Source organism: Strigops habroptila, chromosome 8 (genome assembly GCF_004027225.2).
Source record: "Strigops habroptila isolate Jane chromosome 8, bStrHab1.2.pri, whole genome shotgun sequence".
Taxonomy (NCBI): Eukaryota; Metazoa; Chordata; class Aves; order Psittaciformes; family Psittacidae; genus Strigops; species Strigops habroptila.
In genome coordinates, this window is record NC_044284.2 from 30,197,402 (window position 1) to 30,212,541 (window position 15,140).

The 15,140-nt window shown below is 45.2% G+C and overlaps 1 protein-coding gene across 7 annotated transcripts in view; it reads right to left on the reverse strand.

The window, feature by feature from the left end:
* Positions 1–15,140, reverse strand: part of TNIK (TRAF2 and NCK interacting kinase) — a 161,807-nt gene that overhangs the window by 20,785 nt on the left and 125,882 nt on the right. For 2 of the 7 annotated variants that reach the window (XM_030495360.1, XM_030495363.1), the window contains 7 exons: positions 10,583–10,747; positions 8,510–8,749; positions 6,513–6,619; positions 3,599–3,762; positions 2,327–2,424; positions 1,600–1,623; positions 1,230–1,232 (listed from right to left, as the gene is read on the reverse strand). In XM_030495360.1, the coding sequence (XP_030351220.1) occupies positions 1,230–1,232; positions 1,600–1,623; positions 2,327–2,424; positions 3,599–3,762; positions 6,513–6,619; positions 8,510–8,749; positions 10,583–10,747 (801 nt within the window). The remainder of the gene's footprint in view (positions 1–1,229; positions 1,233–1,599; positions 1,624–2,326; positions 2,425–3,598; positions 3,763–6,512; positions 6,620–8,509; positions 8,750–10,582; positions 10,748–15,140) is intronic. The other 5 variants (XM_030495365.1, XM_030495361.1, XM_030495366.1 and 2 more) reach the window with 3 other exon arrangements.

Genomic DNA, 15,140 nt, shown 5'->3' on the forward strand with positions numbered 1-15,140 from the left:
TCAACTTTAAAAAGGGTGTTAGGACTGCATAAAAGCCTCTTAAAATTGCAGCTGGACTTCTTGCAGTGCAGGACTGGGACTGAACCCTTCCCTACCACAGTGATAAACCCTGAAAATCACTTTTTTTGCACCTTGCATTTCTAACATGCTTCAAGGCCCCCTATCAGCTTTCTTTGGTCGTCACTAGAAGATAGTAAAGTATTTTAAAAATCAGCTTAATTAGTTTTTAACAACTAATTTGGAAGTTATAACAGCAATAATACTCCAGACAATATAATCAGATAACTTGTATTTCCTAGTTAAAGCTTAGCCTCAGGATGGTTAGTTCTCTGATGCGATCATTTAAGTAATGAGCACTTTGTAGGATTAAATGGCTTCACGGAGTTGCTCTTGGACCAAAACCAATCTGACAACTACAAAGTACTCTGTAGTTCCACATGTGTTTGAAATGTTATTACTGAGGATGACCTAATACATAAGTTAACAGTATCAGTGCTTTTTAATTACTTTTAATTACAAAGACTTCTCCAGATTTAATATTTGCTGGAATCAAGTCAGACTGGTTTCCAAAATCACATAGCTCACCGAACTTGAATTTAGCACACACGCTGCCTCTATTTAGACACTGATTTATGTGCTTTTTCCTTAACAAAGCACCTCACTACACAAAACGCATTGCTCATGTTTTACCCAAGAGAACAAGTTAACTAACCAGCACATCTTCCTTCTTCTGTAACTTCTATTTTTAGAGGAATGAGGCTGTAGGAGAGGCTGCTGGCACAGGTGCTTGCCATTACAGCTCCACAATTACCAGTGTCAGCACATAGTGATGTGTGTGTGAGGCAAGTTAAATGCTACATCAGGAATGCTTGGTTTTTTCCCATGAACACTGAAACACTCAGCATCGCCAGATGCACACATATTCCAAATAGTACCATATGGTAAAAAAAAAAGGTGTGATTCAGGACTCTTATTTTTTTAAGAGGAAGGAGGAAGACTATCATTGCCCATCAACATCCAAACCAGCTCCATTGACTGGCTTTACAGCTGATGGTCTGGTCCATGAGAATGAATTACCCAGTGTATCCCACTGCTTTGTTTTCCTTTATTTGCCAAGCACCTTCATTTGAATTAGGTTTAAAATGCATTTCAAATAATGCTCAATGGCCCCACTGAAATCAGTGGGTGGCTGGGGGCTGTAGCTGAGAGCAGAATGCAATGAGTGGCACATGCTGCCCAGACCACCTCCGCTGGCACCAGAAGCCTCCGCTCTTGCTCTTTCTCTTTCAAATACACCGAAACGGCAGCACTGTTTGTTCCACGTGTGAGCGTTGGGGTGCTTCTTGCCACGGCTTCCATGCAAGTGGTCTGGCCAGTGGGTTTCAGGCAGCCCATGGCTGAGCAGAACCCAGCGGCCGTGCCGCTCCCCTCCCCGCACACAGGCTCCCTACACCGAGACACAATCGTTCAGTCTCTTGTCTGCCCCAAGACTACATCGCCACTTTTTCAATGTCAGCACCAAGAAAACCCGGTTCGGTATTAAACACTAACTAGTCAACCTTGCATAGGCATGACCCACTGAGAAAAGATATCACTAACCTCATCTATAGCTTTCTTATAGCTCTGTGGGTAAAGGAAGAATAGTCAGCATCAGAGGAAACAGATCGGGACAGGAAAAAGCCAGAGAAGGGCAAGCAGGTTAGAAATAAAATTAGAATTGTTAGCTCAACGCTGTGGAGTGTAGAGAAAAACACAACATCAACAAAACATTATTACACATTAAAAAAGAGAAGCAGTGGAAATTCATTTCATTAGGCCGAGTCTGCAGTTTTAAAATACAAATGTCAACAGCATTAAACCAGGAGGAAACACTTCGGATGAGATTTTGCTCAGAATAATCAAATGGGATTGTACAGAGACCACTACCAGGTTTGGTTTTAAGCTGTGAAGGCTGTCGGGGGCTGGTTTCCCGAGCAGAGCATCCCTCCGCTGGGCTGCTGCGGGGGGACATGCAGCACGGAACACAACAATGTGCCATAGGCAACCACCACACCCAAGCTAGCAAAGCCCTTAAGCACCTGCTTCACTTGAAAACACAGGCTTAAGTGCTTTCCCCTAGACTTGGGCTCCTGATAAAAACTCATGCACTCTCTTAAGCATTCAAATATCCCATTGGCTCTTGCTGTACCACCACTTTCCAGTCTCTGCTGGAGAAGCAACAGTACTAGCCTCTTTTTTGGGGGCCCTGCAGTTGTGCTACCACACTGAAGGGAAACGTGGCCAAGCCAGCTGGCAACATTCCCATGGGAAATAATTTGAGACTCACAGCGGGTCGGCTCGGGCGCGTCACATCCCTGTTGTCTTCCTGCTTGACCTTGGCAGGCTCATGGGAGAGCACAGGGGACCCTTCAGGCTTGGTGTTCCCTGGGCGAAAGGCAAGCAGAGAGAGTGGGAGTTAAAATGTTGCTGAAACCTGTCACTGCATCCTGTCACCTGGGACCAGTGGGATTGAGGGCTCCATCATCGTTTTGTTCCTGTTGTCTCGAAAAACCCTCCTGCTCCTCTCTGCTTGACAGTCATTGCAACAAGCCTCCATCAATACAGCAACAAAAGCCATGACCCAGCCCTGCCTCCACTGACAGCCCTCTTGCAGTGTTACTGCCCTTCCTTCTACTAAAGGAACAAATTCACTTTGCAAACGAGCAGAGCATGTGAAAAATTAAAAGCTCTGCAGCATCCGACATTGCTAGAACATTATTTGTCACAGGATTCCTCATTACTAAAACCAAAACCAAACCAAAAAGGACAACTGGTGATAAACTCCTTTTACTGACTACTGAGAGAAGTAATGATTTCAACAACAGACGTCATTTTACAGCCAAGTCATAAAAAATTCAAAGCATGGAGACAGCATTTGTTTTAATGCGCTTCGGCCCTGGGGATTTATACTGCGGGGCTGTGCCAGAAATGCAGATGTATGGGTTGTATGTGCTTTAGCAACTCCTACTGCGATTCAATGGCGGAATGGAATATCTTCAAGAGTGGCTCTAAGATGAAACAATTTGACTAGGAACATAAACCCAGTGTCAGCATGGCTGCCTGGTAAAAGCATTTTAGAGAAAGCTTCTTATGGTCTAATTCCCTCCTCTGCTCCCATCTCAGGCTTTGCACAAAGATGAAGCTCCAAAAAAAATATTATGTATCTTCTAAAAGTGAAACACACTCCCAAAGAAACCATCACAGAAGAGTGCTTGGGCTGACGAAGACAGGAAGCACACTGGTATTTTTTTTATCAATCATTTTGTTTACCCTAAAGCATAACCCCCATCCCCTTTTGTACAAGCTACTTGGCACTGCGAATGCAGGAGCAGCGCATGCTGCCGTGGGCATCGTACATCAGCATCCAGCAAAAGGGAGTGTTGGCATCTGTTTGCTAGGAGGTCAGCTGGTCACAGAAGTACATCAGAAATGATGAATCCTTTGATTTTTTAATTTGTTAAAAACCATACATGAGATCACAGACCTCTTGCCCTTCCTGCTTATCAAACAAGCTGCAGAAAGCATGCCCGATGCTAAGGGATGTTTTCAAGAACCTCACCTCTGACTCTGTTGCGCTCACTCGAGCCAGCCTGGGAGCCAGGCTGGGACCCACCCTGGGAGCTGGGCTGGGAGCTGGGAGTGCTGGAGCTGGAGGAGCTGCCGCTGCTGGTCCTCTGCAGTGGGCTCTCCACGATGGGCTCCGTCCTCCTCAGGTCCGGGTTGCTGCGGGAGCACAAACCAGAAGGGCATCATCAGTCAGTGTCACACGCTCCTCTGGGGCTTCAGATGCCTCCCACACTGACAGGGACAGTTGCAAAGGTGAGGGGACACCTCCTCTGCTGGAGAAGACAGGGCTGAGGTCTTCTTTTCTGAAGCTATCGAGCCCGCAAGCCCCACTGAGGGACTACGCAGAATTAAACACTGACCATCTTTATGGAGGTGCACCACAAGCACAATGAAGAATTGGCTAGAGAAGTGTTCTACTCTTATTTTGCCGAATTCGGCAAAAATTAAAGATTCTTTGTTCAGAACTCCCTTTCAGTCTGTAAATGTGCAATGCTGGAGTTATCTACTTAACTACCAACATTCATTACAAAAGCAGGAATTTGCACATCACTGTTAGACAGAGAAAGAAATATTTAATTGAAGAAAGGATCTCAAGTTTGCAACAAGGCTGCAGATCACTTTTACCACTTATTCATACTTCCCAATTTTCATGGCTTCACTTCGAACTTGCATCAGATATCCCCTTTTGTTCCTTGATTTCTCTCGCCTTGCGAACATGTATACATCCAGAATAAAAAGCATCCTTGATACACAAAGAGTGACTAATATCTTACTGGGTATCAGATGCATTTAGGAAATTAATTCTTATTTGGCACTGAAATGAAATCAGAAGTCATGTTCACAGAGAGTCATGCAATCTGCTTTTATACAATATTTCTGTTCAATGATCTCATTATTCAAAGTCCTGTTAAAAATGTATGGAAAGCTTTCTCCATCAAGTCCAACTAGAACTTTGCATACATAAAAAGAATGTGGTAATAGTGCCACATGAATAATACAATTACAATTGGAGGCCATGCGTGTAAGGTGCAAAGTCTGTGGGGTTTGCATGGCACGTCCCTCAGAGAACAACCGTGATGGTGCAAACTGTTCAAAGGCCCATTGCCATAATGGGGCTGTTGGCAGAATCATTTGGACAGAGCCTAGCATGGATATTGTATAAAATCCCTGCCTAGTGTTATCTTGCATTGAAACAGGTGGGTATTAAAAAAATGACAGCAAGACAGCAGCTTTCTGTGTGCAAGAAAAATCCCCTCATTTGTTACAACAGGGTGACAAATAAAGGAAAGGATATTTTTATAATATTTACATTTATGCATGGAGGGAATCAAGAACCAATAGGAGAGGTAGTTCAAAAGGAAAGCTGGAGAAATGTTACTGCGAGAGAAATGAAATATGAAATACTTTCACTGAATATCAAGTTTAATGACTATGATAGCATCCTAATAATTTCCAATTTTCATCCAGCTGAAGGCTCCAGCTCATGTTGTATGGCTGATGTGTCCTTAGCTAAATTAACTCATGAAACGTATTTGAAAACTTTGGCAACTAACGTATTTACCTGTAGCAGCCAGGACTGGGATCGCGAGGTCCAGAAAACAGTGGGCAACCTTCAACTTGAATCCCAGATCCCCTTATTCTTTTTATTTCCAAACCCATCACTTCCTAGGACTATGCAGTCCAATATCCCTCTGCATTTTAAATTGTCCTTCAAGCAAACGGTAATTGAAAGAATAACATTTTAAAGAATCCAATATGCTTCAGCCATGAGCAATAAAGGGAAACAAACCATGATATGAATGTTCTTTTCTCTTAATTAAAAAAAAAAGAGTAACAACAACAAAATTCTTCTGCCTTCTGCTACCCCTGTCAGCTACTCTAAGCTGCTGCCCGCTGGATGCGAGTTTGCTGAGGCTTAGTTGGGGCGCTGAGCTGGAAAGAAAGGTGTATCCTGAAACTGCTGACAGCACACAGCTACAGACATCCCAGCGTTCTCTTTCTGACCTCATCCTGAAAGGATAAGGCAGAAAGAAGAAACCAAGGAGCTCCTTCACACAAGGCTACGTGGAATACGTATTACCCTGCGATTTGCCCATCTGAGGTCTAGAGCTGTCCATGATGCTCTGCAAACCAGAGACAAGCTCTCACATGACTAAGCCAAGTTTTTTCCATCCAGCTCTGAGCAGAGAGAGCCTGTCAATTTTCCTCCTTGGTTTAAACATGCCCACGGATAGCTCTGACACAGCAGATCAGACCACTCCTGAGGTACATCATCCTGCCTCGGGGTGCTACAAGCGTGCCCTGCACACCACCATGCCCGAGAGCTGTATCTGGCTAAACTAAAAGCCCTAGTCCTAGGAAACTGAAAGTAATTTAATCTTTGTTCTACATCTAACGAAAATCTCCCCAAGCTGTACCAGCACATTCCTCAGTCATTATCTGTGAAAAGCTGCTCTGATGCAAAGAAAAACTACGGTAAGTATCACTGAGATCTCCCCACCGGCTTATGTGGATCCCCTGATAAGTAAGAGGTGACACTGGGAGAAACAGAGCCTAGTTCTGCTAAAGGGAATGCTCAAATTCCTGTTTTACCTTCGCAGCTGCACATGCAGCATCCACTTCCAAACCCTGCAATGCCCAGGAAGGTATTCAGCCCAGGGAGCAAAACTCCCAGTGATCTAAGCACTCAGCCTTTGGTGTCGGTACAAAATACTAACAAATGCAAAAGTTCATTGCAACAATAAGAGAAGCATTGCAAATTTCATGTTGGTACCAGTCAGTAAAAGCAGGGCTAAACCCCAGCCCATGTCTGTGCTCCCCAACTGGGCGAAGGAGTGCAGGCAGTAGCACGCTGGGGTCACTCCTGCCCATTGTCCTCCGTGTCCGTACCTTGCCCATGTCCATACCTTGCCCGAATAGGCTGGGAGCCCAGCCGGGGCCCCAGGGCACTGCCGTTGCCTGGGGAGTTCTTCCTCGCCAGAGCAGGGGATATGGAAGTGGTTCGTTGAGGCACCTGGAAAAGAATAGACACATCTGCCGTCACCCAGTCTGTCCCACCATGTCAGGCTGCTGCTTGCACACTTGAGAGATCACCTCCCAGCACTGCCTTACTACTTGATTTACAATTGATTTCCCACTGAGGGACAGGCAATTATAAACCACAAAGCTCTCAGCTTTTAGAAGGGGTCACCCAAGTGTGAGAGAGAAATGAGCTGCAAAGGTGCAGTCAGGGATGCTCCTGGCAAAGGAGCCCCTGAGCAGCCTGGCTACCATCAAATAGGCCGTTTACTTTTTCAGAAGTGAATGTATGCACATACACACACATATATAATTTAAATCTAACAAAACCCAGGAAAGTACTTTTTAAGGTAAAATTCTAACTGAAGTGCATTTCAGCAGCCATGGTGGAAGTTGGTTTTTTTTTTCTGTTGTGACTAAACACGCAGTTATGTTAGGCAAGAGAAAAAGATTTAGAGAGCAAGCAAGCTTCATATTTGGCGGTATCACTGGCTACAGCTTGTCTCATTAAAAAGAAATCTCCTCTCCAGGTAGAGAACCCTGCAGTTTTTTTACTCTGGGGAGTTTTTTACCTTCCTCTGAAGCATCCAGCCGCAAGCACAGGCAGAAACAAGACCCTGGACCACAGAGACAGCCAGCCTTGCCTCATGGGGCAGTCCTTTCATTCCCATTTACAGACACATCAAACCCACTTCAGGCAGTAAAACGTGAAGTCAGACTCCTCATGGCTATTACTGCCGACACAACAGCCTTAAATGTGATTCCATGGGGACACCTTCCAGAGTTCATGTTCCCTCAGCCAATGGGGAAAATACTCCATAGTGTTGGAAACCAGCTTTTTTGCAAGGAGCTGGTGCTGTGGTTTCACCATGTAGTGCACCATGGCAGTTAAGAGACACCCTTCTCAAAGGACTCAAGGCAAAAGTCAACTTTAAATTGCAAGGGTTTTTTGAAAATGAGGTTAAAACCAGGCACCCAGCCTCCTGCACTACTGAGAAGTGAAGCACACAAACAGCTCTAGGAGTTGTTGACTTGCTTTTCTTCTTAGCTGAGCACTGATATCTCCTCTCACTTGGTGGCAGCAAAAATGTGAACATTATTAACACATGTGACAGGCCACTATAGATCCCTTGCACAGGGAGGCTTACCTGGTAGCCAGTATTCTGCTCTTAGTCACTCGCTTTATGAATACACGGAAAAACTGCCTCTTAATCAGGGACAAATACCGCCTCGCTGTCACTAATGAATTTGTAATCATTTTTCCTCTGTAAAAATCCTCCAAGGCTGAGCACTGATTCAATGTAAGGGGAACCTTAATGGCCAAGTTATAATTCTTCCAAAACGAAGGTGCATAAACAATGTGATCGAAATACTGGTCCAGAAAAGTCTTAATTAAAGAGGTACTGCCAGACACTGCCAAAATGTCAGTAAACATATAAAGCTGCTGGAGCCCTTACAAGTCTTCCATCAAATATTGATTGCAACCGGAGGCAGGGTACCAGACTAAAAAGGACCCATCTTATTGAGTATGACAAATTTTATGTTCCTATAATTCTATTTAAACAGAAGGCTGTTTTTTATCCTAGAGAAAGGAGACATTAATTTATTATGGCCTCTATCCAGGCTCCAGAACTTTCTTTGTTGGAGGGCAGCACTATTTTGCGGCACAATGTGTGTGCCCAAGAGCAGCTCCCAGCATCTTGCGCAAAACCTGCCTCGGGAAATGCAGCCCCGGGGCTGTCAGTACTCGCTGCAGAGCCATGGAAATGGGCTCAGCCCTGCCCACTCTGCTCCGCCAGAGGTGCTGAGCGCAGCACTGTCCCCTGGGGACTTAGCTCTGGGACTGCCTCTTTGATGTGCTGAAAGCGAGGAGCGGTAGTGTTACCTTTGGTGGAATGTCTTCCTCCTGCCGTAACCAAGAACTTCGGTCAAACTTTTCAATGCGAGGGGGCAGAGGAGGGTTTTCTGAGGTGGGGTCCGAGTTCTGCCTTGGCATCTCAGTGCGGTGAGAGGTCACTGTCAAAGCCTCCTGAAACCCAGCCAGTCCCTTTGCAGGCTGTTCATGCAGTGACTGAGACCCAGACAAGGAGCTTCCTTGGGATTTCACAGTGACCAGATGTGGAATCTAAGCACCAAGTCAAAACAGAACTATCAGTACAAAATGGGGGGGAAAAAAAAAAAAGAAGGAAAAAAAAGAAAAAAGAAGGAATAAAAAAATATTTAAAAATTTGATTAAAAAAAAAATTGATTAAAATATTTGATTTAGCACTTCAGATGCACTAAAAAGCCCCCTCGGTTTGAGATCAGCACTGCCTTGATTTCAGGAACGCCTGATTAATATCGCTTCAACACAATACCTATTAAAAATTATGCCTGCACAGCTCAGCCTTTTAAAATCAGGCAATGTCATGCTTCAGCCCTGACCACTCCTGCGTGCAGCCAGAGACAGGCTCATGCCAACAGCCCGGTGCTGATCCGCGGGTACCACCCCAGGAGCAGGGGCAGGCTGCTCCCTCCTGCCAGCTCCCGCACACGCCATGCCCGCCCCAGGCTCTGCCTGCTGCTGGATGCATTTCCAGCTCCTATGCTTGCACCTCTAAGGTTGTGCTAATGAGGTTTGGCATGGATTTTCCCTGTTAAAATGGAGGAAAAAAAGAAAAGGAAAGGATAATAAATAATAAAAAAAAATCGTCAGGAATTCTTAGGCATAGATGGCTTAAAAAAATATCTTGCAGCATGAGTTTCTACAGGTCTAGGTAGCCACTACCCCATGGATCAGCCCTATAGATCTAAAGATTACGAGTGAAAGGAATACCAACACCTGTTTTGGGAAATCTGAGAAATTCACAAAGTTAGTTTGTGAAATCAGAGCTTCCTCCCAGGACCCTGTGAAGCTGCACTTCTTTGATACAGGGGTGTTGTAACTTTTATTTGACATTTCTACATACATGTCTACGTACACAGGTACATGTATCATATGTCTATGTGTATGCATGCATATGTTTACATGGGTCTCTGGGTGTCAATAACTTTTTCATTAAGATTTTATTGCCAAACAGAAGTCTTTGTAGCTGTTACCACTATAGGTTACCAAAAAGGTCACTGAAAAGTATTTGGTCAATCAGAGAGATTACGGTGGGGTTTTATCCACTTCCCAATGTATATAGACCATGTACACTTGGTCAAAGAGCTGTACGTCTAAGGATTTTCCTATATGTATTTTGTTTAAAGATGGCGTTGTACTGCTGTCCTACGAGTGCGCATACCACACGTGGATGGCACTTAGCTGGCACATTTTCCCATAGAAAGCCCAGCTGGACTTGGAGCAAAGGCTTTGTACTTCCCTCTGAAACACCTCCTGAAGTCTGTGGATCTGCGGGAGTAATTCCAGCGGCTGGACCAGAGCCAGCATCAACACTCCTACAGCTTTTCGTGTACTTACAGACCTCATGGCTGGGAGGAACTTTTAAAATAACGATGCTCCTCCTGTGTGACGGTCATGGTGATCTATGCCCCCTCCAGATGCGTTTGTGACTGATGTCAACTCAATGGAAAACCAAAACAAAACCTTGAATTAAAGCGGCAAAGAAAGCAAAAAGCATCCCGGATCTTTTGTACCAGGCACTGTGGTTTTAGTCCTTTACACAAACCAGATCCAAAGAGGAACAGAGCAACTGCCACAGTGGACCAGGCCAGCAGTTCCTCTTTCTCCTCCAGCTTGTTTCTGGCAGTAACCAGTACGTGATGCTTCAAAGGAAGGTATAAACCAGCATGATGTGGCTAATACATGGAGGTGACAAGAGGAATACTCTCATGAATGCAGATGCTGCTCTTACTCATGAGTATGCTTAAGGCTGAGACACTATTTCCCTTAAATCAGTTCTTTTTCTTGTTACCTTAGCAGCACCCCCAGCGTCCTGGCTCTCGTACGTGAGCCTGCCAGGCGAAGTGCTGTTACCTGCGGGTCCACGGGCCGGAGCAGGGGTGGGGTCCGGGCGGGCTGCACACCACTAATGCTGAAAGACTCCGACCGAGGAGGCAGGTTGGGGTCAGAAATCCTGTTGGCCACCTTATGGGGCATGGCCGGCGAGCTCTGGCGATTGAGCCGGGAGCGCTCCTCCACCTGCGGCGAGACGGGGAGAGGGGGTGAACACCCCATAAAAACACATCTCCAATAGAAAACTAACGTATGCATATCTAAATATATAAGAAGTTCTTTTCTTCTTTGGCATATCATATATATTGTATGATCATGGAATCCAAGTCACTCTGCAGATTATGCAATAAATGCATTTTAAAGACGCTGAAAGAAATATTTGTATTTACGTGCATAATTCATTTCTGAATATGAAGAAATAAAGAAAAGGCAACAAGGCAACATGCCTCTCAGAGGTATTTCTAGAGGATGACTCCTGAAGTTCTTGCTTCTTCTCAAATGTATCTTTAAGCAAGCAGACCCTTTTCCTTCACTACTACAAAGAACACGGGGAGTGCTTTTGTTTGACCTGATGAAAGAATAAACATGGCAGCCAGAAAATGGCTGGCTTTGATGAGATTTAGTAAGTCTGTCACCTTGTCATGTATGGACGGGGAAAAGCTTCTATTACCGATAGAGAAATAAACCAAAAGCCCACTGCTTTCAATTCCCCTTGATCGAAGTGCAGTGGTTTCAGCAATGTGCTGAATACACACGTGCAGTTTGCTCTTGCAGTCAGACTGTAGGCATTGGTATTCATGCAGCATATGCTATGCAGAATTTCTGATACCTTGAGATCTGATGGGTATTTTCATTCATGTATCATTAAAGTGTTAAATACCCTTAGCATGTCTTGATTCTACCATGTACAATGTCATGTTAACGGGCAATCTTTAAAACAGGTTTGCTTGGAAAGAACCACAGCTGCTTTTTAAGTAATAAATACTCATGGAACAAAAGAGCCTTATATTAATAAAAATGCATCTTTTCCTCTTTCAGATATTGAACAGGAGTCAGATTAAGGTAAAATTTAGGTAATAGACTTGTGTTATGAATTCTTTCCTTTCTAGTTCATGAGGGACCATCCAGGACACTGCTGTGTCCTAAGAGATTGTCCCAACTTCCCCAGGTGCTGCCCGCTGGCTAGCAGAGGCTGTGCAGAACTTGGTTTGGTGATGCCTATGGGAGTGGACACAAGGATGGGAAGGAGAGCGGGGCAGGAAGGAGAACTCCCTCTGAACAAGGGAACAGCAGCTAGAGCACTGGGATGCAGGCCTGGCCCAGTACATCTCCTTATCAACCAAGCTTTGTCATGAACGACAGCAGGCAGAGACAGTGCTGCCGCCGAGCCCCCCGGCTGTGTGCAGGCGCTCTCCGGCACGCTGCCAAGCCGTGATGTGCAGCTAATCATGGAGGACTTGAAAACTCGTGTGGAGTAGAAGGCAGGAGAGCGATGAGATGGGGATGTCTGTGTACTGGGGAGGAGAAAGACACTTCGTTTCCCACTGCCAGCATCTCCTCACTAGGACTTTGCTTCACCAGCACAGCAGAGGATGCTCTTGGGACTCTTCAGCTGTACTTCATGGAGCCTTACTGACTCCACCATTAGGTAGAGTGAGGGAAAAAGCAGCAAAACCCTGCAGGAATTCATCATCGCTCTGGTTCAAGCCATTTCTCATTGAACTCAAGATTCCCCTCAAACAGGAAACATTCTTAGCAGCTTCTCTGCAGGTCCCAGTGGAAGGCTGCTAATGTTTTAATACATCACTTCAAAGCAAGAGAAGAATAAAGCCATGGGGACTGCAGGAGGAGCTGACATGCATGTTGGCTACTGCAGAGAACAGCAGAGCTCGTGACGCACAGTCGAGCCCTGAGCTCCCAGGAAGGTCTCAGCTGTGGGAAAGCGCCACAGAGCCCGGCCACTGCATGGAAAACATCCGATTAAACTTGTCTCCTCTGTTATGCATGGTCATGTATGGCATATACCTGCCCAAACCTGTCCCACAGCTGACCAAGCTTCTCTGTCACTGAGAAGTTAGACCTGGTATTGTGGTTTAAGCCCAGCCAGTAACCCAGAACCACGCAGCCGCTCGCTCACTCCCTCCCGTCTTCCTCCCCCTGCTCCCGGAGGGATGGGGAGGAGAATCGAAAGAATGTAACTCCCATGGGTTGAGATAAGAACAGTCCAGTAACTAAGGTATAATACAAAACCACTACTGCTACCACCAATAATCATAAGGGAAATAACAAGGGGAGAGAATACAGCTGAACCCAGGACACCTGGCTATCTGCATCGCTTTGTTTAGCAAATACGGGTCTATAACAGACGAGTCAGTAATGGAGAAAGCTGCTCATTACAGTACTACTGCTTAGAGTGCTAATGCCATGTCCCTGGCTGGATCATCAGAGGGTTACAATGTGGTGCCCAAATGGCCCAGAGAGTCCTTAATGATGAGCCTGGCTAAAAAGGCAGGTCTGGGACAGCACCCTGGCTATATCCCAAGTTGATTTCCAGTGGATAACCCTTCATTCACAAGATGATTAGAAGGGGCAGCAGATGGAGATGAGCATCTATGTTTGTTGATAGGACTATTTGATCAGACTGTTTTGTTTAGCATAAAAAAAGAGAAATCCTTGACTGGGGAAGCTATGAAAGATGCAGTACAGCCTGGTTTCTAACCCAGACCTTTGTCTTCACCAGCAGACCAGTTCCTTAACAAGGAGATGCAGGGATACAACGCGAGTGGCTACAGCCACTTTATGCTTTACACTGTGTCTGCAGGGTCTTGGAGTTACCATGTGAAGAAGAGTGAGGTGGGAAAATAAGTGCATAAAGGAGAGCTATGAAAAGCAGAAAGGGGCACGGTGCAAGGAGAACTCAGCTATGGTGATCAAGCTCCTGAGAGAGAAGACTTGAGACCAAAGAATATGAATACAAGGATGGTATGAGATATCATGCAAAATCCTCAGAAAATATCCTAATAAGCTCTGCAGAGCCTCCAGAAATTGTAGGCTGAACACTAGATTTGTCTTCTCATTGTTCTCAAAGGAAAACAAAGTCTCAATATTTCTGTTAAATTAGCATGCATGGGCTGGGTATGGAAATTGCTAAACTGTAACAAGAACCATGGTAGGATGATTAAGTATCAGCGCAAGTCTACCTGTATAGCCAGCAAGGATGGTACTTGAATCTATGCTGCAGAGTAGCTGAATTGTTCTAGAAGTGTAACTATGCAGTAGGTAACACAGGGGATCAAGGCAAGAGGAGTTTAGGGAAGTTCCCAAAGGTATTTTGTCAAGGCAGTACATCAAACTGCTCCCAAGAGCAGAAAGATACCACAGTGGCTGCTTTGAGCATTTCATTAGAAATCGGACAGAGTGACACAGGTAAAGAGTAAATGGTCTGGAGAGCTAATTAGTGGAAGCTGGAGATATTCCCCAACAACAGGAAACCTCATCTTCCCTGTGACTTCAGCAAAGGGTATGAGGCGACATTCTGCTGCTCTCATTCACATTGTGCAGTTCCTAACACTGTGCTTCCAGTGATGGCAACAAAAAAAAAGATGCCTCCCCATGGAATAGAAGAAATGGGTCTTTGTGTTCGAAACAGAATGCTAAATCCAGCACTTCTCTCCTTCACACCAGATAAAGATTAAGGTTCCTTTTTATATATCTCTGTTATGGCTTTGAAGACAGTGCCAGAGGTACTTTAGCAACGTTCTAGAGGATTTATTTAAACCAGGCAATGAAAGACAATTTATCCCCCTTTCCCTGCCTGCTACCAGCTCTCAGCACTTCTGCAGATGTTAAAGAGAGACCCAGTTCTGTACAAAGCCACAGAGGCACCATCCAGGTGGAAACCTCTCCTGTTAGAGGTGGCTCAGCACATCTGGAACATCTCAACTGCAGACCCACTTACAAAACCTCCTCTTCCACTGGAAGGGCTGGAGAACGATGCTGCAACTCCATGAAAATACGCCGTCTGGTGCATCACCACCAAAAGACTCTGAAGACTAAATTGGAAGGGAACGAAGGAGAAACCCAAGGGAGTATAAAGAAGTGAAAAGAGTTTTTGACACCCACATCTCTCTCTGTGATGGTTTAGAAAGGTTAAGAACTGTTCGTATTATTGACCTTTGCTTAGCAATGGACAGCTGATTTAATTTCTTGAGCATTTGATGCTTGTAGGTATTGTGGATGCAGCCAAGGGCTGCCAAGAGGAAAGACCAGGAGACATCTATGCGCTGCCTGCATGTCACAACTCTGCCAGGACTAAGGAGTGCCAGGCGTTCGGCAGCAGAGCTGTGATCCTGCTTAGTAGGAAGAATAGGCAAGTTATTAAAAGATCTTTCGGCCCAGGGCTGCAAAATTAAACCAACTAAACACAAAGAACTTTGGAAAAATTAATAGCAAGAGTGGGCACCAGCCTTTCTGGAGCCACCACAAAGAGACTAAGGAGACAGAGTTCGCACATGATCCTGAAACTGCACTGCAGACAATGCTTGTCTTCATCTTTTCAAGACTATTCAGCCAGGCAATA